Source organism: Platalea leucorodia, assembly GCF_965183815.1.
Source record: "Platalea leucorodia genome assembly, chromosome: 11".
Lineage (NCBI taxonomy): Eukaryota > Metazoa > Chordata > Aves > Pelecaniformes > Threskiornithidae > Platalea > Platalea leucorodia.
The window spans coordinates 17,336,967-17,364,535 of record NC_138833.1 but is presented as its reverse complement, the minus strand read 5'-3'; the positions used below and the strand labels follow the sequence as shown (position 1 = coordinate 17,364,535).

The 27,569-nt window shown below is 38.6% G+C and overlaps 2 protein-coding genes across 5 annotated transcripts in view; one reads left to right on the top strand and one right to left on the bottom strand.

Moving 5' to 3' along the window:
- Positions 1-2,336: 2,336 nt before the first annotated feature.
- On the bottom strand, positions 2,337-27,398 carry LOC309596306 (RNA-binding protein 27-like). 4 transcript variants are annotated; one of them, XM_082324346.1, is made up of 21 exons: positions 27,024-27,398; positions 24,110-24,228; positions 23,143-23,267; positions 20,630-20,736; positions 19,852-20,045; positions 18,762-19,019; positions 17,983-18,216; positions 16,512-16,646; positions 14,258-14,407; positions 12,249-12,396; positions 11,804-11,957; positions 10,363-10,623; positions 10,121-10,249; positions 9,130-9,252; positions 8,515-8,589; positions 8,241-8,405; positions 7,711-7,815; positions 7,414-7,605; positions 5,344-5,430; positions 4,767-4,877; positions 2,337-4,133 (listed from the first exon to the last, which is right to left on the bottom strand). In XM_082324346.1, exons 1-21 carry the CDS (start codon positions 27,080-27,082, stop codon positions 4,047-4,049), a joined length of 3,018 nt encoding a protein of 1,005 aa, XP_082180472.1. In that variant the 5' UTR covers positions 27,083-27,398; the 3' UTR covers positions 2,337-4,046. The 4 variants fall into 4 exon arrangements, with proteins under 4 accessions (XP_082180472.1, XP_082180473.1, XP_082180475.1 ...); XM_082324347.1 differs by having other exon boundaries at positions 20,630-20,721; XM_082324349.1 differs by lacking the exon at positions 14,258-14,407.
- Positions 27,278-27,569, top strand: part of LARS1 (leucyl-tRNA synthetase 1) — a 36,268-nt gene continuing 35,976 nt past the window's right edge. Inside the window, exon 1 of the mRNA XM_082324345.1 lies at positions 27,278-27,341. The gene's annotated coding sequence lies outside the window, so the exon portion shown is untranslated. The remainder of the gene's footprint in view (positions 27,342-27,569) is intronic.

Sequence of the window (27,569 nt, the reverse complement as noted above, 5' to 3'; positions counted from 1 at the left end):
TCAATTACTGGCAATGAGAAAACGTCCAAAAGCCACACGTTTATCATGAAGAGGCTCTTCATCAACGCAGAAAAGCCAGTTCGTGTTTTAAAACATCTACATTGCAGGACCACAAAGGGATGTGAGGGAGATGGTGATACAAATATAGTTATTAAATATACTAGCAAGTTCCTTCCTCTTCTGCCCCTATTCCTTAAAACGAGAGTGCAATGAAGAAAAAGGAAAAATTCCCCTCCTTGTAAAATTTCTAGTCTGTTTTCAAAAAAATCCTATCACAGCACACTAACAGTACAGCTAAGAAAAGGGAATCCAAGAGAAAAGGCTTTTAAAAAACTTGGATCGCAAACAAACATTGACATTCACGAAAACAACACAGGAACGAGAAGGGAAAAACGGAAAGTAGTGAAAGCAGCAAAGACCAAGAATAAAGTTAATACTAGAATAAATTAGTTTTCAGACCAAATTGCAAAGGGGTTAGCATTTGCACGTATATAATCTCACGTTTTGTACACGCTATTTTCAATAACCCGGCAATACTGGAAATCTGTAAAAGAGACCATGGAACCCACCATGGTCTAGAAAACATTTTTCATTTTCTGTTAAACTTTGCACCTTCCCCAAAGTGTAAAATAGCCTTTACTGGAAATCCCCCTCTCCCCATTGTATCCCCCCCCATCAATTTAACTGTCTTAATTGGTACTATCGCAGAGCACTGATACACTTGAAGATTTTTCTGCTAGCTATTAAGTAAAACAAGCTTGCACACACATTCCGTACAAAGAAATACCCAAGAAATACCCCCTTCACACATATACGTCCCCCGAAAAAAGTGATAACGCTCTTTTTGTGATAGTTGTAATTTTTTTTGAATGGTTCTGCTGTCCAATTTATTTAAGTTAGAATTTTGTCTTTTCTAAATCTTGAACCATTCCATAGTATATCTTTATTGCAAAAAAGTCAACATGCATCTTAGAAATTCAGATTGTAATCAATAAAACAAACATTACATATATGAATTTAAATGTATAAACAGTTAGAAATTCAACAATATCTCCTATTATACTATTACACAAGTTCACAATTTGTAAAAACTATAGTACATGTTTACTATACACCAAGAGGAACTTTATTCCTTTTCACATGATTTTGTTAAAAAAAGCATTGTTTTCACAATAAACAGGCAACTGTTTTCAGATTTCTCTTTTCAGCTCTTGAGTTTGCTTTGTTCTTTTTGCTTAGGTTAACTCAACAGGGAAAGGGAGATAATTCTTCGTAACAGTTACTTCCCTTTCTTATCACACACTCTTTCAGCGTTTATCCCCTAAGCTCAGACTGGTAACATCTAATTACACATCGCCTGTAAATACACTGGCTGGTGTACACAAGGTACTTGTTGATTATAAATTTTGTCTAATGTACTCTCTGAAAATACATGTGAATTTCACAATAAAGCGTTGCCATACAGTAAGCTGTACTGTGGTGGTACCTATTAAAACAAACCAACCAACCAAAAAAACCCCAAACAGTTTAATATAGCCTAGTATACCCTAAAATACAGGGAAATCCATAAGCTTTGGCAAAATGAAGGTCACTTTCAAACAGCTTTCCTCCTCCTTAAACACCAGAAGTCAGATACCGCTATACTGCCCATCACTTAAATTCCCAATAATATAATAGCATGCTTTCAATACACAAGCTAAGTTCAGAGGCACAACTCACTTTTGTGCCTCGGCGTTTAGAAATCATGTTTGGGATGTCACCGGAGGATTTATGTAAGCCTGCCAATGTGTACTGTAAAGGGGAGGAAAAAAAGAAATCGCATGAAGCTCTCAAAAAATCATTAAATAAAGCTCCCGCACTCGCTCCTCTCCTCTCTCGCCCAACTTGAACAGCCAGCGTGTCAAGCCAAGGGCAAGTGTCCCTGAACACAGTGTGCCAGTCAGGTGTCACTTTAGAGCTAAAACCATATGAAAAGGAATCCCATTCTACGTGTGTCAAAGGCTACTGCAATTTTTCTTACAGCTTCATTCATTCACTGTAATTTTCATTTTCCAAATACAAAAATACAACAATTCTTATTGAAATCTATACGCTGGTAGTTTTAGTACACAAAAAAAGCAAAATATTTACAAAATTATACAGTTTAAGAAAAAACTCTGTACAAAAAAATATATAAATCCTTTTGTTCCCTCTATCATTTTTTAAACCGTCAGGACTCAAATATGTTTGCTGCAATGGATTTTTCAAAATATACACTGACTGAGCCACAGACATTAAAAAAACCATTAGAGATGATGGGAGAAAAGCAAGACATTCTTCCAAGTAGGTAGGATTGGTTTCCCCTCGTTTCTTCATGTCTGTAATTTAGCCTCAATATTAGCAGAAGAGTCGTAATTGTATAAAAAGGTGAGGTTTCAATGTGAAGAGACAGAATACTGAAAGACATATTCCCTTCAACTGACAAGGAAATAGAAAATTATACTGTTTGGACTTTTGATACGCCACCACGGCAAGAGGATAACAAAGTTAGGGGAACGGTTAACCCAAAGGCATGCTCAACTACATGTCACTAGCCAAGTTCAGAGCCATTGTAATTTAAAGGTTTTGATGTATATTTTTCTTCAGTTGGGAACTTGCTGGGAAATATACTGTAAACTAATTATTCAAAAGAGGAGAGCGTTTTTGCACCGACATTCTGTTTATTTTGTATAGAAACGTACATCGAATGTACTGAAAAGTGGACGGTACAAATGGACAGTCAAGGAAAATGCTTACTAGATAACACGTTCATGAACTGCAAGAGCCGCGTAACAGTTAAGATACATGGCTCAAGCCTCTGAACTTGTTATCCCCATTTCTATCATAATACACGCCATTTCTGGGGGGTGCGTGTGTGTGTGTTTTTAAAATGGTACAACAATAAGGCAATCGAGAATGTAATGGTGTTCATCTTAATTGTGTCTGAACAAAACTATACTTGGAGATAAATTAATAACCTTCCAAAACCAGCTGTGAACACTCCTCTGCAGACTTACCACTGAAAAACACTGGCTTAACGCCAGTCTTTGAGCAGGACACTGACATTCTGTTGGCTGAAAAGCATTTTGCTCTGAACGCTTCATGGATTTGGTTTGAACATAAGCAATCAGTTGGTAACAGGGAGAGGAGGAAGAGTTTCTACTGGCTGGTATGCAGTTGCTAGTTGTTTTTCTTTTTGAGGAGGTATGAAACTCATTACATTCATGCTCACAAATACTGAAATGCAGTAAACAGTCAGTCTAACTTAAACTTGAACCTTATACTGGAACTACAGATGAAAATCAACAGTGAGTGAAAATTCACTCAAATATGTGCCATTGCTGATGTTTTCTGTGAAGCAGAATTTGAAGAAACAGAGTGAACTGGACAATGTTATAATAATACCCTGTTAAATTGCTTCTTCCATCTCCTCTCACAAAAAGCACTAGAACATAGAAACCATGTGGCTTTCAAACGTATTGAAATAAATGATTTATGAATCTAGCCACAAATAATTCCTACAATAAGTGATTCCATATGAAATAAAATGCTACCCTTTTTCAATTAGCAAATGAGGCAATTTTCTTTTATAACATTTAATGAAAGTTTGCATCTTTCCCCTAACCCCATAATATTGCTAAATAAAACCTGTAATATCTTCTCAATTATAAACTAACAAATCAATCACATTATAAAAAACTCAAAACAAGGTAATACAGGTGACACAAAAAGAGGACAAGAAAATACTAATATTGTTTTTCCCCCTCTCTCTTTTTATCCTTCTTAAATAGAAAAAAATCACCACCCTGGTGAGCTTGATAATTATGTAAAAAGTTACTGGGCCTTTGGCTAGCTTAGTATCACAGCTCTATATCCAAAATGTTTTTATAACAAACTTTGCTCACTTTAAATCTTGTGGTTTGAAAAGAAAGTAAAGCTTTTTTTGGCTCATCAACTTCCTTAAATAAATGTTTAAAAGATGTAGTTTGAACTATATTCCTAAAATTATACATTTCCAACATCAACTTTCATCTTCTCCAAGAACGGGACTCATCCTCATCTTCATCATCATCATCATCATCTTCGTGCAAAAATAAGTCTGAGGTTTCAGTCTCCTAGATTAAGAAAAAACGTACTTTTAAACAAAGAAGTTCCATGCTGTATCCTAGTAAACGTGCCATGCAACACAGCATCAGTTGTACTTCCTATCAGGTTCTTGTTTACCGTATGTCTCACTGAAACGCATGCAACTACATTCAACAAGTTTTACGGAAAGAACAGTAGCTTCGCACACCAAGAAAGGAAAAAAAGGCCACACTTCAAAGGAAGCAGGAATAAACAACCACCCACCCTCTCTGAAACAACAGTTTTGTGTTAAACGCCTAGACAGAAAAACCTTCAAAAGATTAAGGTATTCATAATTACAGGAAAGAATATACGTGACTATAATGCTCCTACAGTGGAGCATTAATACTGTGATGTAAAAAGATTAGCAGCCTGCATATAGAGAACGTGAGGTTTACTTTCATAGATGACAAATCAACATCCCATCCAGAAAGTGTATTTTTTTCCTTTTCCCTTTTTTAAAATGTGGAAAGTGTACCTGACTATTCAAAAACAGTGAAGTTTCTGGTTTGCAAAAACATCCTTTATGAAATTTCTTCAGTAAACAGAAAACTGTATCCTAAAAGAGCTCTTAGCTATTAGATTCCCAGAAGACTGATTAAGTTATTAACATATTTTCATACCTCTTCCTTAGACTCCTCTTCCTCGATTTCTGTGGACACAGAAGGTACCTTAGGTTTGTACCAAGATATCTGTAGCCTTCGGTCTTTGAACCGGGATCCTTGGTTAGCAGCCTAGATTGTATTTTAAATGAACATATTTTCAAAACGAGGATTAAGTAAAGAATTTTTAAGATCGCCAACGAGCTAGACCCAGTGAACAACATGCAGATGCACATCTAAAGATCTCAAGCATAAACGCCACAACCATCCACTTCAGTCTTCCAAGAGCAACTTCGCTCAAACCTGAATCTGCTAAATAATGCTCATCTGCCAGCAATCCGAAGAGATTAACAGAGCTCTGAATTGATCGCGACATCGAACCTTTATCAGCAAAAGACCTATGTTACTATTAAGGTAAACAGGAGGCATTTCCCCCTTCAGTGACACTATATGCAGTAGCAACAACTACCCACACTATCTAGCTCAAACTAGGGGGATCAAAGCCTGCTAAATTTTAAAATACAAAGGCAGACACAAGAAGTTAAAAATTCTTATTTTAGAACTATGAAAAAAAAATAAATTCCATTATTCTACTTACATTCTCAGCTTCTGAGCGAGATTTAAAAGTTAGAACAACACTTAGTGGGGAATCCTCTTCTTGAAGGTCTTCAATATCTCCAAATTTCTATGAGAGAACAATCGATTAGGAACAATAATAATATTCTCCTCCAAAACCAGGATCATCATGTGCTACAACTGCAGTGTACTGAAGCACCACTGAAACCTTATTTTTTGGACAGAAAAGTGAGAGCCAGAGAAATCTCAGCTGCATCATCCAGCAATACTGCAGCATTTGCACCTGTATTTTTGGGCAAAAGCTCAGATTTATTGTTATTCTAATAAGTGTAGCTTAATTTTGCAGGAGGAAAGGAAATAAATGCATTAATTTATAGCTCAGAAGTGAACTTTTTGAATTCACTACTTCCCTTATTCTCTTCTGCCCTTCATTGTTGTACTTCTTTAGACCTGTTAAGCCAGTCCTTTAGAGCTCATTAATTTGCAAAAGAGATTTCAGTAACAGGAATCAAACTTTCCTGCAGAGCTCCTGAATACGTTCTATAAGTATTCTACTGGGAGGAGAAAAAAAATATAATCTAGTATGGCTAGATTAACAAGAAGTTTGTATTTTTAGAATTTATATACTGCATAATGGTGAAAATTGGAATGACCACAGCAGTGATAGTTAAATAGTAAAGAAAGAAGAAAATCAAAACCAACAAAAAAAGGATTTATGCATAGAGTACAAGCAGCACAAAAGAAAACTGTAGTCAACTTCAGATTTAATATGAATAGCAGAAGAAAAGTAGTTTAAAAGCCAGTAAGATAATAGCTTGAGTAACAGCACTAGTTGTTTGTAAAAAACTTACTGGTTTTAGCAGCTAAGGATGGCTAAAACTTTCAAGAACATGCAGTCTCTCAGAAATAGAATTAAAGCAAAGATCTTTTTTAAAAAGACACTCTGGTCCCCTCTTAGGAATTTTTCCAGGGTTCATGGCACTGTTATCATACCATACATCAGGTTGACTTTTTTGATCAAACCACACAACATTTTTCACTGAATTTACCTAATCAAAGCAGTAGTGGTGGCCTCTAACCTTTTGATAAGCTATGAGGCCAAAGTAGAGAGTAACAGTTCCCCAAAGAGCAAAGCTTACCCCACTGTATGAAGAACTGTAAAGTTCTCTGTTCCCACTCAAACCAGGAACAAGCAAGCTTTCAGATTACCAGTTCTCTCGAGAAATCTATTGCTTTTCTGTGTCCAGGTCTAAAGGGTATGATTCTACAAAATTAGTTTTCCCTATCAGTCACTTGCTTTGCAAAGAGCATCCAGAAATACCAAACTGACTTGATCAAGCTTAGATTTCACGCTGGGTCTATTTATGAAGTATTACATGATCTCTCTGAGAAGTTTACTAGCTTTGCACATGAAAACATTTCATTCTGGAAAGAGTAACTGAGGGCAATGTAAAACCAGTTTTTCCTTTATTATGTTAACTTAGTTATGATGCTAATGCATCGGTTAGCTTACAAACTAGCAAGCTACTTGCTCTGCCATGAGTTCGTAAACAAATTTAACTACTTTGAAATTGATGTCCTGTTCAGCAAACCAGTGCTTTGCTTCTTGAGCTACAGAGAAACAAGATAAATGGTATGAATTGCTAAGCTGAAAAAGTTTGTAAACAGAGGGAGGCTGATAGGTATTTTTCAGCCTTCTAATGTCTGTTTTAAACTACTTTAATGCACAATTAATAAGGGTAAGCTATTTAGCTTTGCCCATTAAAAGAATGCATTGGGCAGCTATTGTAAAGCAGATATAAAAGACGTTACATTTACACCCTTGATAACTCTTGAAACTGTTTGCTTATCCATAGACTGTCCCATGAATTCAGGATGAAATCTTTGATTTGTTTGCACTAGACAGAAACAAAAAGACTTGCATCTTCAAGAATTTGGTAAAGAAACAGTTATTTACAAAGTCCTTAGCATGCCTCTCTTTGCAAGTAAGTACACATCCAGTGTATTGGTTACCTACTTAATCTCAGATTTACAGTTCGGCCACAATTCTCCTCTTCAGGTTTTTCTTTTTTTAATGTGACCTGATACTTACAGAGAAGTGCTGTAACAATTCATCTTTTTCCTCTTCAATGAAGCCTCCAACTGTTAGTGCTTTGGGACGATGATCCACCACCATATGATTTAACATGCCCCTTCCTCTCCCACCACGACCCCGTCCTCGTCCTCTTCCTTGGGCTGGCACTGTCTTTCCTCGACCAACAGGCAAAATGCCTAAACGGGCAGCCTGTTTAAAGAAAGCAAATAACGTACAAAGCCATCCTCAGTTTGAAAGGGTTTAACACACTTATATAATCAAATACATTAAAAGCAGCAATCCAGACAAACTCACCTCTACTTGTAACTGATTTAGCTTTTTTCGCAATTCAGTTGTGTCTTCTCCAGAAGAGAGTCTCTTATGAAAGTCCAGCTCTGCATCTAAAAGTTCCTTTTGTGCCTTAGAGAAAACGGTACCGAAAGAGAAAATGGAAGGGAAAAGCAGAACTGTAATGCATACTTTTAATGTTTTATTCCACTTCTTCAGCAATACATTTATGTAAATGATATAGACAGAGCAGTACACGATATCCATACTTTCCTCTAAATCCAGTTTGTTTTAATTGCCTCCATGCCCCTCCCCCAACCCATTTTTGGAAGGCCCCAGAATTCTCTGCTTCAGAATTGGAACAAGCTTGAATGAGCTACACGCAAAACTAGGTCATCCGAGTTCCTTAAAACCATAGCTTGCTTGTCCATGGTTATCACTCTCAAATTCAAAATATTGCTTGGAAGTGTTTTGATCTAATGTTGCTGCATTTTTAGGACATAATATTAGAAATAGTTACAAAAGACAGGCAGGCAAGTGTCTTGTGCAATAAATACCTCTGTCTTGGACTTTAATTTTGATGGCGTAGAGGTTGTAGATGAAGTTTTTAATTCATCCTTTAACTGAGATATTTTTCCTGCTAGTTCTTTTAAGGTCTTCATTATTTCTGCTCTCTCTTCTGGTTTCATGGCCTTATTTTTCTCCAGCTTGGATATCAACATCTATGTATTAATAAAAGAGCAGGAATATAAAATTCCAGGAAAAACAATACTGAACAGACAGGTGTCTACAAATTCAGAATGTATTTACTAGAAGACATTCCAGACTTACCTTCTGGCATTCTATTTGTTTTTCTAACATCTCCTGCTTCTTTTTCCTCATGTCTTGTTGGAGTTTCATTGCCTCCTATATGAGAGGAAATTTCTTTCAATCAGTAAAAAGCAGCCTAGCATTATACGTACTCATATATATCCTATTTTCTTTTCAAGCTATAGAAGTGAAGGCCATAATGAAAACCACGTCTGCAAAACACACAAGTATAAAGTGTATCTGATCTGGAAAAAAACAATAAGAAGTTGCTAACTTCCTGCTGTGAAGTACTCTACTAAATTTTTGCCCCCTTCAGACACCTCTTAAGAAACATATCCTACGTTGTCATTTAAGTGTCTCATACCTGCAGAGACTAAAATCAGAGAAATGCCTCAAGAAAACCCAGAAAATCCACACACGACCAAGTGTGTCAAGTAAGACATTCCAAAAGGAACACTCCCTTACCCATGATTAACCTCAATGTGCATTTGCAAGATAGTCTGATAACGATGACAAATGCTACCCTAACGTAGAAAGCTATACAGCAATATCTGAGGTTTAAGTTGCCTATCAAACCTTTCTTTATAAAGTACTTTGATCACTATACTGTCAGTCAGCCAATGAATAGTAAAGTACCTGTTTTTTTTTAAGGGCTTCTTGCACATCGTGAGGTTTAGACCCTGCACCAGGCTTCATACATGTCTTTAAATTTGAAGAACTGTAAACCATTTTTGAGTGGCTTGTAGAAGTAGGAAATGTCTGAAGTAGTAAAAACACACACACACAAAAATATGTAATAGCTTAAAACAAACGTGATACACCATCAATGAATTTTAGAGGAATTCTGTGAAACGTGAACAACAAACTTCCAGATTTGTGCAATGAGACAAAAAGACCAAGGCAATTAAAACACATGCATAAAGGCATCAGTCTAACAGCCAGCTTGCTTGGAAGCAATCAGCTTAAATGCTTGTTAAAAGGATTACTGCAAAAGATCCTTTCTTTCCTTCTTCCTCCAAAACTCTCTCTGTATCCCAATATCCACTAGGAAGGCCACTGAAGCTGATCTTCTGCATCTGCATTATATTCAGCTTCACAGTCACAGTCTAACATCACACTGTCTGATCCAATAAGGCAGCAAAAGTCACCTGCGTACTTCCTTTCTTAAAAGGACTTCTCTGTGGCCAAGAACACATGCTGCACTATGATACCAGTGTGAATTAAACTGTATCACCTTGAACTCTATGCAGAGGTATTCTGTAAGCTCCTAGCACTACTCTTAAAGCACAGCATAAGCTCAAAATTCACTGGGAAAGCAATCAGATTTGCAAACAAAAAGCTGACATCACATATAGGCTGTCAAATTTGTTTGCTATGAAGCACTGCCAAAAATATTTCATGCTACTTAAAATACTGTGACTTTGTTTCTGAAGTCACTGTCCCTATTTTATATAAACAACTAATGAAACTAGGAAGAAGTGACTGACCGTGTTTGCATGGAACATTGGTGAAAAGAAACAGAACCAACTGGGAACAATTCACAAGTTCTGTTTGCTAGTTCCTTCTTAGCTAACAGGCCAAAGCTTGAACTGAAAAGTATGCAGATGGTCAGCCTTCATAAACATACCTGAGAATCCTCTACCACAGCCCCAGACTGGCTTAAGTCAGGCTGGTTTCCACCTGCTGCTCCAAGGCGACGTTTCACTGGGACTTTATTAAGGACATAGGCACCAGATGCCAGTGGTTTATTCATCACCTGTGTATCAATAGATATTAAAAAATGAAAGACACTGCTTTTTTGAAGTAGCAGTCATTTAGGAATGCTGATAACCTTCACCTCTCAATCACTAGTTTACGATAGCACAATACCTTTGACAGGTTGCTATGCATTGTTACGGCTGGAGATGTGGTCAGGGCTTGCTGCTGAAGGTGAAGTTGGTGATGAAGAGACTGTGTGGGTGTCTGCTGCTGTTGTTGCAGCAATGGGGGCTGCTGTTCGCTTTCTCTGTGCCACAGTACCCTTATAAACCGATTGTTCAGAACTGCCTCTGTGCTGGAAATTGCCTTCCTAGCCTCGTCGTTAGTTAGGTACTGAATTAGAGCAGCTTCAGGATCATTCTGGAAAGCAACCTAAACCAGAAGTTCATTAGAATGTGTTATTTCTCAAGGAAGAAAACATCTCAACCAGAAGCAAACCAATCTACAAATAATCTGCAATAATGAGTGGGATATCCAATGATATTAACAGCTCAAAATACAGGTAAAACATTCTATGTAATTAAAGCCAAGTACCTTTTGGCAAATCTTACATGTACTTGCAGCAAAGCCTATATACAGTAAAATAAAATAAAGACCCCTCCACCAACTAGCATCATATACTCAGAGCATTGTGAACTGCCACTGGGGTATGACTGAAGAGACCCCAGTGCTGACTCGAAAGCTCTTTATTCTAATCTCCTGAAAGAAGATTACTGTCCGAGGATGTACAATGCAAAGGTTCACCACATTCTCAAAGAAGCATTATCTAACAGTCTTGAATAAGACTATTTTTCTCTAAAAATTAATCACAGGAATAAAAACACATCCTGGACTTTCCAGTATAATGATTGAGATAGCATGTTTTAAATGCATGATTTCATTATCGAGGTGCAGAAAGCACCACAGTATCTTTTGGGCTAAGACATGAAATTATCAACTCAAGAAACACAGAGGCTTCCCAGGTATCTGTCTTTTATTTAGACCTCTAACTGAGGACTTAAGAGGCAAGTGTTTTGTATAGAAAAATAAATGGAAATTAAATGCTATTTTAACCGTGTAACTACCTGTGTTTTGCTTACATATGCTTTTCCCCTTCTTACAATGCAAGGAACACCGCTGACCTGGAGCCAGTTCTAGGATGCAAAGCGGTAATAAACTGATGCATATAAAGACTATCCTGTAGCATCTTTGTCAAAATCCTGACTACGAAATACTGTAGGACTATCATACAAGACAGAAATTGTTAGAAGATCTCTTCCAAAAGTTATACACAAGTTGCTCAAGAACCTGAGTTGGTTTAGACACTGTTAAACCTGCGAGCCTTTCAAATTTAATAAGACCTCATGAAGGCAGAAGCCAACATACTTTCACAGAATTAAGATAATAATACAGAGTAGACCAAGAAAAGGTTTCTTTGAATTTGATTACCTACTCTCCCACTTAGCCTCCATTAAGGTTTCTCAAGGAGTGTAGTTCAGCTGCAATATTCAAGAAGGCTTCAGGGAAAATAAAATACCCACATACAGGCATAAGACTGAACTTTGTTTTTTACCTGAATGTTTACAATAGTTCCAAATTTGCTGAAATGTTCGTTGAGCTGTGTAATATTGTTTAATTCTGGTGGAATCTTTCGAACTTCTAATTTTGTATTAGTATACTGATTCTTTTTCAAAAATCCTGGCTTATTCTGGTTATTATTTGCTTGCCTAGAGAAAAAGAGAACAAGATAGTAATTTAGATAGGCATACATACACTCAAGTAAGGCAGCAAATGTTAACATACATTTAACTTTTATTTTTCTCATAATAAATATATGCTCTAGACATTTAACAAAACAGAGCTCCTCCCACCACAAAATATTTAGTCTCCATATTATATGCATACAGATTTTCTGACCCAACCAGCTCAAATTACAGGCACTAGTGAACAGCGATATTCACAGCATTGACAGCAATAAACCGCATTCCAATTAGTCAACCACAGTTGTTAATTCTTACTTTCCCAGCCACGGTTTCTTTAGTGGTGGACATTCCATGCTGCTTGGAGACCTTTTCCTGCTGTCTGGTTCAAGGACAACTCTAGTTACATTGCTGCTATTATTTGTAATGGGAATGGGAGGTTCAGTCTGGATGATTATATTGGCAGCTGGAGGAAAGGAAAAAGGCCTGTGTTATTCACCATACATCAGCAGAGATATCTGAAAAGCTGTCACTCAGAGAGCAAAATAGGATTGAGTTAAAAAACATAAAAATTAGGAAGACTTTGTCAAGTTGGTCAGTTTTGTTTATGAAGTTAACTTCAGAGATCCCTTGCTAGCCTGACTAAACAATTTGAGGAAAAGAAGCATTTAGTCCAGCCAGCAGGGATGAGATTTTGACCTTTAAGATTAGTATTAGCTTGAAGAAACAAAGCTAAAACTCCATCTTTCAGGTACTGAAAATTCAGATTCTGCAGGAAAAGACAAAAGAAAAAAAAGGAAAAAAAAAAATGAGGAAAAGAAACAAGGCTAGGTTCCCAGACTTCAGGTTAGAGTTCTGCAATGTGGCATGGGCTGAATAAACAACCAACTTTCCCTGTATTAACCCTTGACAGTGAAAAAGAAACTAAGAACCCGTTCCTCCCACTGCTATCCCCTTGTCATCCCTCCATCCAGTTTTCAGCAACAAACTGTTAATTAAGCACAACTATGGCACAGAGACATTAAAATTGGAAGCAACTTCTACAAACACAAAGCTAAAGCACTAGATCACAGTTTGCCAAGTATTTATTTACAACCTTTTTAAGATTATGCTATTGCTATTAGCCTCCTGGGTATGCCAAATATTCAACTCCTAAAAAGAAGTCTGAGTTATAAGTCAATTTTCTATGGCTTTTATATATGCCAGAGCTCTGCTGATTACACTGGTGAGAACAAAGACTGGGAATTTTTGGGCAATCTTGCTTTGGAGGATGATTTTAGAATAAACCTTTCACACACGTGACAAAGACAGTAAAACAAGTGGTCTGAAGCACCACTGCTGAACACTCACCCATGCCTTACAACTGGAATGGGTTCTTATAGAGAATCTGAGGGCCAGCAATAAAGCCCCAACCCTGTCTTTATGATGTTCATTAAGATGAAAACAGCAACAGTAATTTCTGCAATAATATTTAACCATATTCTTTATAGGATGAATCACTGGAAGGAAATATTGAAAAAAAAATAAAAATCTGTCTTATCTAAGAAACTATCTAAGAAACACTGAAGTGTAACAGTAAACACTGAAATTTAACATCTTTTCTTTTAAGGATTAGGGCAGGGAAAGCAGGAGGGAAAAAGAAAGTTATGCTAACAGAACAAAAATTTCTTTAAAGAGCCTTGACTTGTTCTCTCCCCTAAAAGATATTTTGCACATGTCACCACTAAGAGACTACATCCACATCCATCCAGTTAAGGATGCAGACTGGGATTTCCACGGGCTAGGAGAATTAGAATCCTACCTGCAGTGTTCGTTTTAGAGACAGCATCTGGCTGACAGAGTCAGACCGTCAAGTACAAAAATATGCCACGATAATTCCCCTCTTCACTACCATCACAACAGCCAAGGGAAGTATTGTAGATCATCACCTCTGTGCCCCAGGTCCTAAACATACCCTTGGCAAATCCAAAGCAGTCTTCAGCCTGTACTGCTTAAAGCTATCTTTCTGCACCGTTTTTCTTTCTAGAAGCACCCAGCACCCAAGAAGTGCCTTCACAGGCTAAAGAGGAATAAAAACCCAACCAACCAAAAAACAAAAAAACCCCCCTGTAACATTCCCAAGCAAGTGGTTATTTTTAAAATCAAAAAGGCTGCTTTGACTTTAATATGGTCATATTAGCATTATAAAAAAGGTAGAGATGTCTGAAAATTGCTCTGAAATATTGATCAGTGAGAAAAACTACTGCTTTCAGCCTGAAAAAGGGGAAAATAAGTGTTGACGGTCTTGGACAAAAATAGCAACAGCAATGACTAGAAACCCTTCCTACCTCTTGGATTTGTATCCATCTCCCCAGATGTTAGGCCAATTAGATTTGGACGCTGCGTTTGTGCTCTTGTAAAGAACTGTCGATACTGAGATCTACCAGCACTGGTAATACTAGGAGCTTCAGGGTTATAGCCATCTGGCTCATATGTATCTACAAAAAAAGGAGAGAAATGAAAGAATTTTTCAAATGAGTTTAAGACTCAGGGTTAATTTTCCTTTAAGGAAATGCATGGATGTCCAAGAATCAGAAGTTGTTTTGGATGAAGAGAAGAGAGAAAAGAGGTCGTACAGCCAATGTGTGTAGCCTTTTAAAACCCTCAACTGAACTTTATGCCCAAGTCGATTTGGGCATATTCTCTTTGGTTTTTAATCTGATTGTTACGGTTTGTAAAAAGCGCATAGGTCACAATAATTGAGTATTGCTGATGAGCTGCCTGAAAAAGGAATGAAGTGTCTGTATGACAAACTTCACAACGTCTGACAGTGTTTCAAGGGGAGCAACAAAAGATTTAGTTTGAGCATTTATTCTGCAGAGCCTAAGATGCGAAGAGATTTTCAGTCTTTGCTGCCCAACAGTCTAGTTTACTTCAGAAAAGGATTTTTGGGGAAGAATGTACTTAAATGATTCCAGTCAAAGAAAGCTGAGAAATCAGGTAATTTGACCAATACTTACCTATTAATTCTCTGAATTTATGTAAGAGTAAGATCAGCTGCCTAGCTTCAGTAAGGTACTAATGATTATTTTAATTAAAAGGGGTAACCGTGAGAACACAGGATGACAGAATTGACTCTCATTATTCCTCCAGCCCAAGGTCTAAATCAAGGATGATGCATTTTTCCAACCATAAAAAGGAGAAGCTATACAAGAACTGGAATGAATAAAGTCTATGAAAAGCCTCCACAGAAGAACAGTACATCCTGGAACAGAAATGAATGCCTACATAAGGGGACCTGACAGACTCGATGCGCTCTAAATTTCAGCTCCTTATTCCACAGCAACAATCAAGACTCTACAATTTAAAACAGATGCCCCAGAATTTCAATACTCATGTTTTACAGTTTAGTTTCAGGCTCTGCCAAGAACTTTCATTAACCTTGCACGAGCTGAACCACAAGTTCCTCCTCCATGATTTGCATGTGACTGGTTGCAAGAGGGCAACCAGCAGTTGTTACCGTAGCAGTCCAAGAACAGGACATGAGAATCTCCACAGATGTTCTGGAGAACAGAATTGTGTAGTGCAACTGAAGTCAATGATGCCCTGCAAGCTAAGACAGACAGCACCACCCATTAGAAGAAGTTCTGAAGCTGAAAGAATCAGATGGTAACATCTAAACGCCTGACAGCATTTGGAGATCACTGAACAGATTATCTGACAAGATATTTGAGTGACTGAAGTTCTGAAAAGCATGGAAGTCACAAAGGAAATGACATGGATCATGAACTAGAACCCTCCTTTGAATAAAATTCAAAATATTTATGTAAAAAAAACCCCAGATGGGAATATTATAAAACACAGATTTAATTATCTTATTTTGCTCATGTAAAACATGGAAATGCCATTACTCCTTTCATTATCAAAGAAACATAAGCTTTGTTGGATTTAAACTGAGCAATCTAGGACTCTCTAGGTATTTTGCTATTTCCCCTCATAAAACCCGACTTTTTAAAAATTTGAGCTCTGTTAAGGAAGATGGACATGTCCATTGAAAGCCATCCTTTTTTTTTTTTTTTTAAGTTAGAACTAAGTCAATTCTGGAAAAAAAGATAGAACGAACGAACTAATGTATATGGAGACTGTAGAGACTATTGTGATACACATCTGGGGGGAAAAAAAAACCAAACCCAAACTCTCTTATCTGTAGTAGCCAAAACTGGATAGGAATAAAGACCAAGTTAAACAGTAATTACAGGTTTGCAGATCCATATTTTGCCTACTAATGTTCTACTAAACAGCTTGAAGACAAAGGGATCCCTTTCTTATGGAACTATCTTATTGCTTCGAGCATATGGAACCCAAACGAAGCTCCCCACAAACGATCTTTCCTCAGACAATGACAGAACACTACTGCTATTTCACACAGTAACAGCAGATGATGGACTGACCACAAGGAAAGCCATCAGACTTCTTTTTAGATTTGTATGTACTGGAGGAAGACAGAGGTAATAATTTCTAATCACACATAAACAGAGGAATTTTAAAATTTGTATCTCGAGCAGATTTTAAAAAAAAAAAAAAAAAAAGGTATTTGCTTACGTTCTGATACCGTATACAGTAGATTCTGGGGTAAAGGAGGAGGTAGTCTTGCTCCTACGGGTGCAAGACTGGGCACTGCACTTGTCCCAGGCTGGTCACGATTATTTATCAGACTTGACTGTGTTAAAGGTGGTCCTACAATGACACCATAGAATAGATCGCTAAGACTTATAACTCCACAGATAAAACGTGCAAACAATTCAATGCAATTTGTTCATGCCTTGCTTTGAGCAAGGTCAAGATTGTAAATATTTACAATCCCACTACAGTAAAAGTAAATTTAGAAGCCCTGTTCAGGCAAGTTACTCTGATTTCAACACCTTTTCTCTTTCCCAAAAAGGACAAAGCTTTAAGTGGGGAAAGACAAAAAAAAAAAAAAGAAAAAAAAAAAAAAAAAAGAAAAAAAAAAAGAAAAAAAGAAAAAAAAAAGAAAAAAAAGTGTCTTTTCTTCCCCAGAGGTTTCGTATTGTTAGAGCTTGCATTAAGTAAAGCAGCTCCTCCCTCAGCTCTGCCATGCAGAATCAAGGCTTGCTCAGAGCAAGAGATGCTATCAGCAACATTTCGATTATAGTTCTAAAACAAGAACTACGGGGCAAAAAGGCATTCACAGACACAGAATTTATGAGCTATTTTTGCTTTGTTTGCAGCATATAGGATACATACATTCCTATTTACTATATGGCCAAAAAAGGACAATGAGTTACACTACACAACCTGTCAAGACACGACTACAATCAGAGCGCGCTGTCAGTTCACTCATTAGCAAGGCAATTCCACCCACCAAAAGGCTCATGCAAAGTTTAGGACTAATCCTATATAAAATTGTCCTATAATTTAATAATTCTATATAAAATATTAATCCTATGTAAAATAATTTCTCATCCCATAGCTGCCGCTATTTGATACAACTGTCACAGCATGTATTGTGTTACTGGAATAGAGAGTACTGAAACAGAGTAACCACGTATCTAATATTCTATTTCTTCATAGAATTTACATTGTAAAATACAGTAAGATAACAAAAAAGGCTAAACATCTCAGAGATCACTGTTGAGCTAAAATAGATCTTAGATGTATCAATTATGTATTGCTTTTTAGTAGAAGATAATATAGCATAAACAGAAATTTATTAGCACTTTTAGGAGATTAAATCTCAACATTTTTGCATTAGGAAAAAAAAAGGCTAGTAATCCAATTGTCAGTAATCAAACCAAACAACACCAGGGTTATGAGATAATCTGAAACATACCTGCCTCCGCTTCCCCACCCAATTTATCTAATTCAATTTGGAGTGCTAGGAACATCCTATTTTACAAGCTGATTTTTCAGAATTATTTTGGCAGTATTTTGAATAGCACATGGCTAGCAGAGAAACCTGAACTCATTACTTGGAATACACATAGATCTTCCAGAAAGAGCCATCATTTTAACTTGGTGACAGAAAGAAACACAGAACAATGTTTCTACTTACTTGGTACGGGAAGCACAACAGGAGGTGGTGCCTGTGGATGAGCCTGTGGAACTGGCAACCTCAAATTACGAGCTGGACCTGGCAAAGGGGGCAGAAGCATACCAGGAGGAGGAGGAAGTCCCGGAGGTGGTGGAGGAAAAGGAATCATACTTGGCAAGGAAACTTCATCTACTACTAAAGGATCATTTCCATGATCAAACTGGCAAAGATCACCAAGTACACAAAATCCTCGCTCTGCAAAACAGGACATTTAATAATCTTTTTAGAAAAAAAAAAAAAAAATAGTTGTCAGCAATTTCTAGCATCTCAGTTTTTTCTGGAATTTCTTGCTAAAGAAAACATACAGTCACTGATCCAACATGAGGTTTCAAAATAATTCAAATCAAAATAATCTTCCATAAAAGCACACAAACATACATGCATCCATCAGAAAAGATGGGGGGGGGGGGGAAAGTAAGTTTTATATTAAACACATATACTGCAATCTCTATCAGAACTACCAGTGGTTGAAATATTTGCCAAGCATATACAGAATTGTGAACTAACTCCGTATGTTCTTAACCAGCGACCATCAGATTATAAGTAAATTGCTTCCAGTAAGACTAGTTATTTTCCCAGTAAAATATAGGCCATATATGCATCTTTTACATACAAGGTATATTCCACATGCTACTGCATTTTGACTTGCTGCCTACATTTAGTGAATACCTGAAAAAAAAAAAAAAAGTCACAGAATAATTGAAACAAGGTATGAAACTGAAAACTAAGAAACAGTTTACCATCATAATCTCGACATCTTCTTTTAGGAGGAGGGTTTCTGCCAAACGAACTGGGATTGCTATGATTGTTATAGTAATTTGACCAGCTCTCTGTTGTGTTTTCAAGATGGTGCGCAGGTGCAATTACAGTAACAGCACTGGGAATAGATTGTGCAGAGGAATACTGTTCAGTAGATTTACTGGGAGACACAGAAACTGGATTATACGAGCTTTCAACATCATTTCTTTCACTCTTGAATTTTGATCTCTCTCGGTGCTCTGTTTAAAAAAAAAAGAATTAGGTAAAGTCTTCATGCTTTGTTCCATATATCAGAGTGTTGAAAAAAAAGATAATACACAACAGTATGTTTTCTTAAATATTCAGTATTCTGCATATTAAACTGTTCTTGAAGGATCTTAGTCTTACCAGTGGAGTAAGAACTAAATATAACGGAAACAGGGTTTTAACTTCAGAAATCTAAATGTTTTCTTTGCAAAATGCACGTTCATTCCCTCTACCCCTTACTCCATTCTGGATTACACCTTTCTCTTTTAAAACAGTAGAAATAGGGGGTAAAAAGCCTGAAACAAACCTACCCCCTGCCCTTAACTAACGTGGTCTCAACATGCATTGAAATCCGTTGTAATCTGTGCCTCCTATTTTTCCAACTGACCTGAATTAGCTCTAAAAGAACAATGGATCACATGGTAACCACCTTCAATTACAAAGAAACTTTCTCTAAAAAACACACAGTAACAAAGTGAAAAAGAGGGTAATACTACTTTGCAAAATGATAGATCTTTGGAAAAAAATGAAAAAAAAAAAATCAACAGCTTTGTCAACACACACAGTAGAAAAATATCAGCTACCAATATCCACTGGTATACACCTGTGGATAAATTAAGAGGTTAGCAAAGAAGAAAACAATCCCCTTAATTGTTCTACTCTGAAGAACAGCATCTTAATTAATAATTTCAGGAACACAAAGCTCTCAAAATTTGCTCCAACTACTCAAGGACATCTACAGCCTGCTAGACCATACAGTATGCAGGAGTCACCACACATCACTGACATTAGATGTTCTCCTAAAGCAGCACCTTGGGTACTCACCAGCACTTCTGTTTGTATCACGGTCTTTGCTTCTACCTCTACTGCGGCTGCGACTTCGACTTAACCCTCTGCTTTTACTACGACTTTTACTCCTGCCACGTCGCCAGCCAGACTTCTCTCTGTACAAGTCACTCCTGTCGTAGTACCTGTCATAATCCCTCCATTTTCCATCATCTCTCTTTTTCTCTCTGGTTCTAGAAAAGATATATACAGACCATGTTTATGAAAAGAAAAACCAAATTAAAAAACAAGCTTGCAACAAGTAAAGATAATGTTCATCCTTCCCATCCAACCTGGATAGCAAAACATTTGAGTCAGAATTTCCCAAATTACATAGAAAAGTACAGCATCTCAAAGTTGAATCACTAATTTGTAGAAACCAACTAGGGGAGGACTAGGAAGAATTGGAAAGGTGACAAAGTTAGACGACCAAAACAGAACACATTTTAAAAGTGATGCTGACACTGTGTGAACAACCCTCTGCCCCAAGACCCCCCCAACAATGCTTTTCATTTATATAACAAGGGAAAGAATGGAATTGATGACACTCCTAAGTATTAACATTTGAAAAATACTGTCATTTTTTCAGAAGAGACCAACTTCTAGCAAAGAGTTCTCATGCACGTGATCAGCATACAGATAATACATTGCAGATAGAGAAAAGTAGGGAGGAAATCACTGTTTTTATGAAAACTCACTACGTACAAGGTAAAAATCCACCGTTAAAGACTGCCAGCAAATACAGAAGAATATATTAATATTTTGATTCAAAACTAACCTTTGTTCACTGGAATCTGCACGGCTTCTCTGCGGACTGGAATACTTCTTTTTCCTGCCCTCCCGCTCTTCTTCAACTGACTCTTGAAAATTCTGTTTAAGAGATGACTACCAATAAAGGATGAGTATCACTTTTTTTGTTTTAAATGAAGAAAATAAGACCAAGATTTAGTTCAAGTTACAGTTAACATCCTGTGCAAAAACAATATTTAAGTATTACTTGCACAGAATACTTAAACACTACAAGCAATCAAGCGCTAGAGGTTGTTGGGCTTTTTGTTTCCAATCTTTCAGGTTTTTTCTGCAGAGAAGATGCCCCAAAATAAAACTACTTCGATATTTTGGTTTTAAACAGGATTCATGAAAGACGACAACTCTATCCACTCTATCTCGTTAGTTAAAGTAAGTAATTCTACAAATGAGGTATTTCTGAATCTCGTAACAGGAACAAAACTAAGGAGAGTTACTTCTTCAAGTAGATACGTCACTAGTTTACACTTTGAAATAAATGCTTTAAAGCAAAAAACTGTTCACATGGTTGAACTAGTCACATTTCTTGCTGGCCTCAACAAAAGCAGTTCTAGAAGTCTGTCAGCTATACCACTACTGAAAATCACCCTGAACCCATTTTGTACTTTTGCTGCCTTTGCTGCCATTTTACACTGCTTAGAAGTTACTGTAAATTTTGCTGCCAAAAGTTTACACGCAATAATCTTTACAAGATTTTTTCCAATTAAAACAGAATAAAAAGAAAGACTTCCTGCATCCTTGTTTAGGATTATCTGGGGAGAACTGGTAGAAATATTCAAGACTTGGCTTGGCAGGGCTCTGGATAGCCTAACCAAAGGCCCCGCTTTCAACACAAGCTGTATCACATGATATCTGGAATCCCTTCCAACCTAGACTTGGTTACGATTCTACATTTGTCTTATTTTGTGTCCTCCATTTGCAGGAATCGAGTACTACACTGCACTATATGACAAACAATCAAGGCCGTACTGATGTTGAAATAACTAATTAATGTCCTGATCCTGTAGAGCTGTCCTAGATATCTTCTTTTGCCTTATCCCTGCCCCCTCCTCCCCAAATTCCCAAAAACCCCCCTTTTCCCCCCACCAAAGCACTGGTTAAGTCAACTGACTGTAGTTCTAAAGCACATTTTATAAATTATGACAGTACTTTGAGAACTGAACGGAAAACTATGGAAGTCTTGTATAGCTGCAAATTATGAACTTCCATCACCAAAGCTACTTCCACGAATTGTCATTATTTTGGGTCTCATCCTCAGATAAAAAAAAGGAACATCAGAAAAAAAAGAGAAAAAAAACCTAAAGAGCGACTTTAATCTAAATCAACTGATGAATCGCATTCTGTCAAATAAGGACCTGCATTCTGCAATATAATATAATACAGCTTTGTTTTGGTTGACTGACAGATTTCCATCTGCAATTATTTGTCACCTTCGTAACCATCAACCAGTTTTAACTCTGAAGACAGAACAAATAACTCCAGCAAGGTCTTTCCTTCATGTTATTTTAGGCTCACAGAAAAAAGCACAAATCTGAATACCCATTTAGAGTACTTGTCAGAAAAAAACGCTCCCTATGGTCCATTTATAAAGAGAGCAACAGTTTTTTGCTCTTAACACTGCGTGACACAAGCATCCCTGGAGTAAGGGGAAAGGGTTAGAATTTCATACATAGTCTCTGACTTTATTTCCACCTTTCCTGTAGTAATTAAAACACATATTCAGCCTAAAGTATCTTTGCAAACTGTGATCAGAGTACATGGAAATAAAGAACATCTACTTTGATAGCAATTTCTTCCCCAACTTTCTCTCAAAGCTGGTACATTAGGATGCTACAAACACAGAGAAGAGGTCTCTTCCCTTGGAAAATCAACAACTTAGAGGAAAAACACATCTATTTTAGACAAGTGATAGCAGATGATTATACAATATACAGAGAGATTTAGACAACTATGGAAATATTACTTCACTTTTCTCAAAAACTTTTGCTTTCAATTTTGTCAATAAAACTTAAAAACAAGATAAAAAAAAAGAACTGTTGGCAAATGAATGCTACCTCACTTTTTAAAGTAATTATCCCTCAAAATAGAGGCCACCATATTTCACTGATTTTAAGTATTACAGAAAACATTTTAAACAATTTCTGTTCCTCACAGAATATACAAAATTGGAAAAGGAAATGTTTTGGAATGTTTTTGCTTCTTCCGCCTCTCTTAAACCCTTCCAAATCATTATCAGCTCGTATTGCCAGGGACGTCTGAATAGGATTTCTGAATGCTATTAGTCTAGCTCAAAGGTATACTCTACAAAGGGATTTTAAAATGTTCTTGTCTCAATGGTCATCTTCCATTTTTCTTCAGACGCACAGAGATTGTGAAGATCATTAGTCACAATAAAGTGGATTTTTCTTTCACATATTGCCTCACAAATGTACAGGATGGCTAATTTGAAAATTAGAGGCAGGTAGACAGAAAAAATAATGTTACCTCCTCCTTGACTTCTTCTTTTTCCTGACCTGCAGGCTTTGCTTCTACTTTCGTGGGTTCAAGAGAAGGAAGATAACTCTTTGTGTACAGACTTTCAAAAAGTTTATCTACAAAACCTGAAGTTTCTGAGGATACAGAACACAAGAAAATATTGTTACATATTGATTAAAGGGCACTGTTAGATTTACCAGAGAAGTCCCTGAAAAAAGTCATCCAGGTGGACTGCTCGCAGCAGCAGCAGCATCTTAGATTAATGAACATTAGTTCCATTCAAGGAGCTGGAATTACATCGGAGGAACTTGAGGTTGTTTATTTAGACAAAGAAACTCATCAGGTGTATCAAAGACAGAAACAGAGACTTTTCACTCAATCACATTTACAACTTTGAAATGTTCTAAGGGGCAAGTGTGATTGAAACTTATGATCAAGGAATAAGTCCACAGTTATTCACTAGCTACAGTTAGCAGCTTCTTTACGGCAATTTTTCTGAGAGTAAATCATTCACAGAAGACTAATCATCAGTTTAACGTCAGATCACAAAAAAATGCACAATAACCGCCCCAGTGAGTGTCAGAATTTTAAGCGTTTAAAACCTTGAATTTGAACCAAATTGCCGTGAGCAGCTCACCAGAAGCCTGAAAGATTAATATGGACCAGGTTTTCAAAAGTTATCAAACATCTGTCAGAGAAACTTCTGGCAGTATGACTGACACTTTAAAATGAAATTGCTAGCTTTTATTTCAGAGGATTCCCTCCCACCCACCATGAACAAGACCAAGCTACACAACTTCACCTTAGGATTTTTTTTTTTTTTTTAATCACAAGATCTTTATTCCTTCACATTCTGTAAGAAATATTCAATTCACAGTGAACAAGAAGTATTTTGAAAGCAACAATGGTGCATCATCCTCCCTCCTCCCCACCAATGAAATGAAAACCACCGAACAGATAGTAGCGAGCACAGTACCTTTTTGCAGAAAGACATCCAGCTGATCAGCACAGAAAGCTTTCAGCTCTTTCTCTGGTTTGTCTTTCTTGACTAATGCCACAACATAGTTGGCTAAGGCTGAGGGGTCTGCGTCACATCTATTGAGAGAAAGAACCATGCTTGATTCTGCTGAAGTATGCCAAAACCCCCGTGTTGGACAATCGCTGTTACAGAAGAGCCACCAAAGAAAACCGGTAACACACGTTGGATGCTTTCCTGACACCTAGCACCAACACAGCCGCACTGGGATGACTGAGCCAGCAAAGTTTTTTTCTCAATTACAGCACAATATTTTAGTTGCCTTGTCACCACCCCCCACCCTACCACACCTGACAGTGTTCCCACTCTTTTGCTCCTTCCTGAGCTTTGCTTAGGAAAAACGACCGTTTTTTTTTACAGAAAGATCCAATTCTAGGGCAACTGAGCAGATGCCATTGTTCCTTAATTTTCTCTAAGCACAGCAGCCACCACCAAGTATGACTCTACAAGAATAGCAGAGCAAGTACCAGGAAAGTCACTGCATAATTATTGTAAAGTATTAAAGTGGTTTTAAAGTATTAAAACATATATTGCAAAAGCACATTTTAAGTACACACACAGACATGCTCTGTACAGCTTAAGTTACTGTGCCTAACATACTGGGGTTTTCCTTCCCCAAGGGCTATTTCCATGCCTACAAATTTTACAATAATCCTTTAACACTGGTAAAATATCTAAAGGGGTGCAATTATTAATACAGATTCACTATCCACACTACCTAAGCCCTCATCCAGCTTCATGAAGGCCAAAGATAGCCAACTTTGTGCGGCAATACTCTGCCACTAATCTTTAAATTGGATATTCTTTTAGATTCCATTGTTCAGCTACTAGAAAAACACTCAAAGTATGAGCCAGATTAACAGTGTTAAACGATCAAGCAAGAGCTCCTCATTTTGCCTCTCTCAAAAGATGCAGATGCAAGCTATCAGATGGTGGGTAGGAACCTAAAACAGTTTGATGATTTAAAGATTTTTTTTTTTTTTTTTTTAAGATTAACATTTAGAGAGGCGATTGTGTATTTTCCAAAAACATTAACTATGGAAATAGAAGGAAATAATATAAAGTATATAGACCTCAAAATAATCTCAAGTAAAAAAAAAAAAATCCAGGAAACAAACAAAGAAAACACAAAAAGCCACGCAGATAACAACTGGTTAGAGAACATAAAAATCCTCAATGAGCAGCCAGTCAAGCAGCTCTACTCCAAATTAGTTTCCTCGCTGTTTCCAACATCCAATGAATGCCATGTTAAGTGTAGCAATTAACAACAAAGAAACCACAAACTTACAGATTTTACAATTCTTACACACAAACACTCACAAAAAGAAATAAACCGTATGTAATACATATTTGGTGCTAGTGCCCACATGCAACTGACTATAAACCCTCAATTTAAAATAAAGGAGATGATCCATCACTTTATAAGCATTCCCATCCCTTTCTCCATGTATTAGTTTCTCTTAGGCATTATGTTACATTATGCATTACAGGAGCACGTGTACGGTGCGTACACTTCTCCGGGTTAACCATTTTGTATTTTCACTCCTGAATCCTCGAGTGTCAGGACCCACCAGCAAATTCTACGATTCTCTGCCATGAACCCTCTTCTCCAACTCACGTCCCTATAGTGCAGCTCAGATACCAAAGGAATGCTGGACAGCAAGACAGAAGGTCGATTGGAATTGGCAGTGAAGGCATAGGAGCAAGTGTTACGCTCCAGTCTAGACAGACTTTCTGAAGGATTTGGCCGATTATCAGAGAAACCCATTATCTTAAAAAAGAAAAAAGGAAAGTAATGTAGAATTTTCAAAGGCCTGCTACTTAATGGCTACAACTCAGTAGTTCTAAGGCCTATTTAAAATATGAAAACAGAAAAATATCTGTAGAAATATCAGTTAACTACACATTGTAAATGTACGTCCTGCAACTTCAAATGGATCTTAGTTTTACTTTGTGGAAACTGCACGGCTACCTCCTTACTGACAAGTTACCTTCCTTTAGAAGACCCTTGCTACAGGTGAAACTCTGCAGAACACCTTGCTACACCTATGTCACGTGTGTTCAGTCAGTGTGCAAGGTGCTTTTCAAAAATGCAGCGGTTTTCATTATGAATGTAAAACCCCTTGAAAAAATCCTCTCCCACCACTCCTAGGACCAGAAACAACCAGCCCTCCCCAACCCCTCCGCCAAGAGGTAAGGAGAGTTCCCGCACATCTCCAGCGGACACTCCTGACTGCGTACTCTGTTGTTCCAATGACACTTGGGTGACATTTGGTAGCTGGCCTACGGTTTTGTTTTAAGGGCAGTGCCACAGACCCACGTTACGCAGCTGGAGATTAAACTTTGACACGGCAGCCCGTCACGGCTCGGAGCGCTCTGCGGCCCCGGGCCCTGCGGCCGCCCGCAGCCCGGCCCTGCGAGGGTTTTACACGGAGGCCAAGGCCGATACGCAGACTGGGGGACAAAAGGCCACGCTCAGCGCACCGGCCCTCGGTAAATCCCAACTCTCGGCCCAAACGCTTTAAGCCGGAGTCTCCCGTAAAATCAAATGTGTGCTCAGAAGCGCTGGCCACCGGGCGAGCCACCTGCGCGGCTCCCGGCCGGGCCCTGTCACCTCCCGGGGCCTCAGGACAGGCGGGGGCAGGGCCCGGCGCCACACCGCCTCGCCCGGGTCCCGCGTCCCGGCCCCGCACGCAGCCGCGTTCGGCGGGGGCCCGTGGAAAGCGCTGCCCGGCCCGGCCTCCCCGCCCACTCCCCAGCGGGGAGCCGCCTCCCCTCACGGCGGGGACCGGCCCTGCCCCTGCCCCGCCGCCGCACCGCCGCCCGGGACGGCCCTGCCCCCGCCCGCACTCACATCGGCTCCAGCAACTTGGCCAGCCAAGACTTGAGAGCGTCCACGTTCTCTATGATCATGGTGGCCCACTGCTCCGCCCGGCTCTGCTCTACACCGCCGCCGCCATCGCCGCCGCCCGGCCCGGCCCGGCCCGCTCCCCGCAGCAGTTGCTCGCCCCGGCCCCTTCCCCCCGCCGAGGCCTAGTACAGGAACTAGCCGCCAGCCCGCAACGGAACCTGCTGGGCATAGCCGGGGCGGGACCAGGTCGCCGCTCACCAATCAGACGGCGGCACTCGTACGCTGCGAGCCAATAGCAGCCTCGAAGAGCCCGTCCCGAAGGTCAGCGGAGAACCAGCAGGCTAGGGCGAGCGAGCACATGAACCCCACTGCGACATCTTTGGGGGTGCTCTTAAAGGGGCAGCGCGCCTCGCCGCCCGGGCAGCCCGCCGCGGTGGCGCCCCCCAGCGGCCCGGCGGGAGCTCCGCGCAGCGGCGGCGGGGGAGACACGCGGATTTTATTTTACTTTATTTTTCCCGTTTTTTGGTTTCTGCAGGGGGAGCCCCGCCC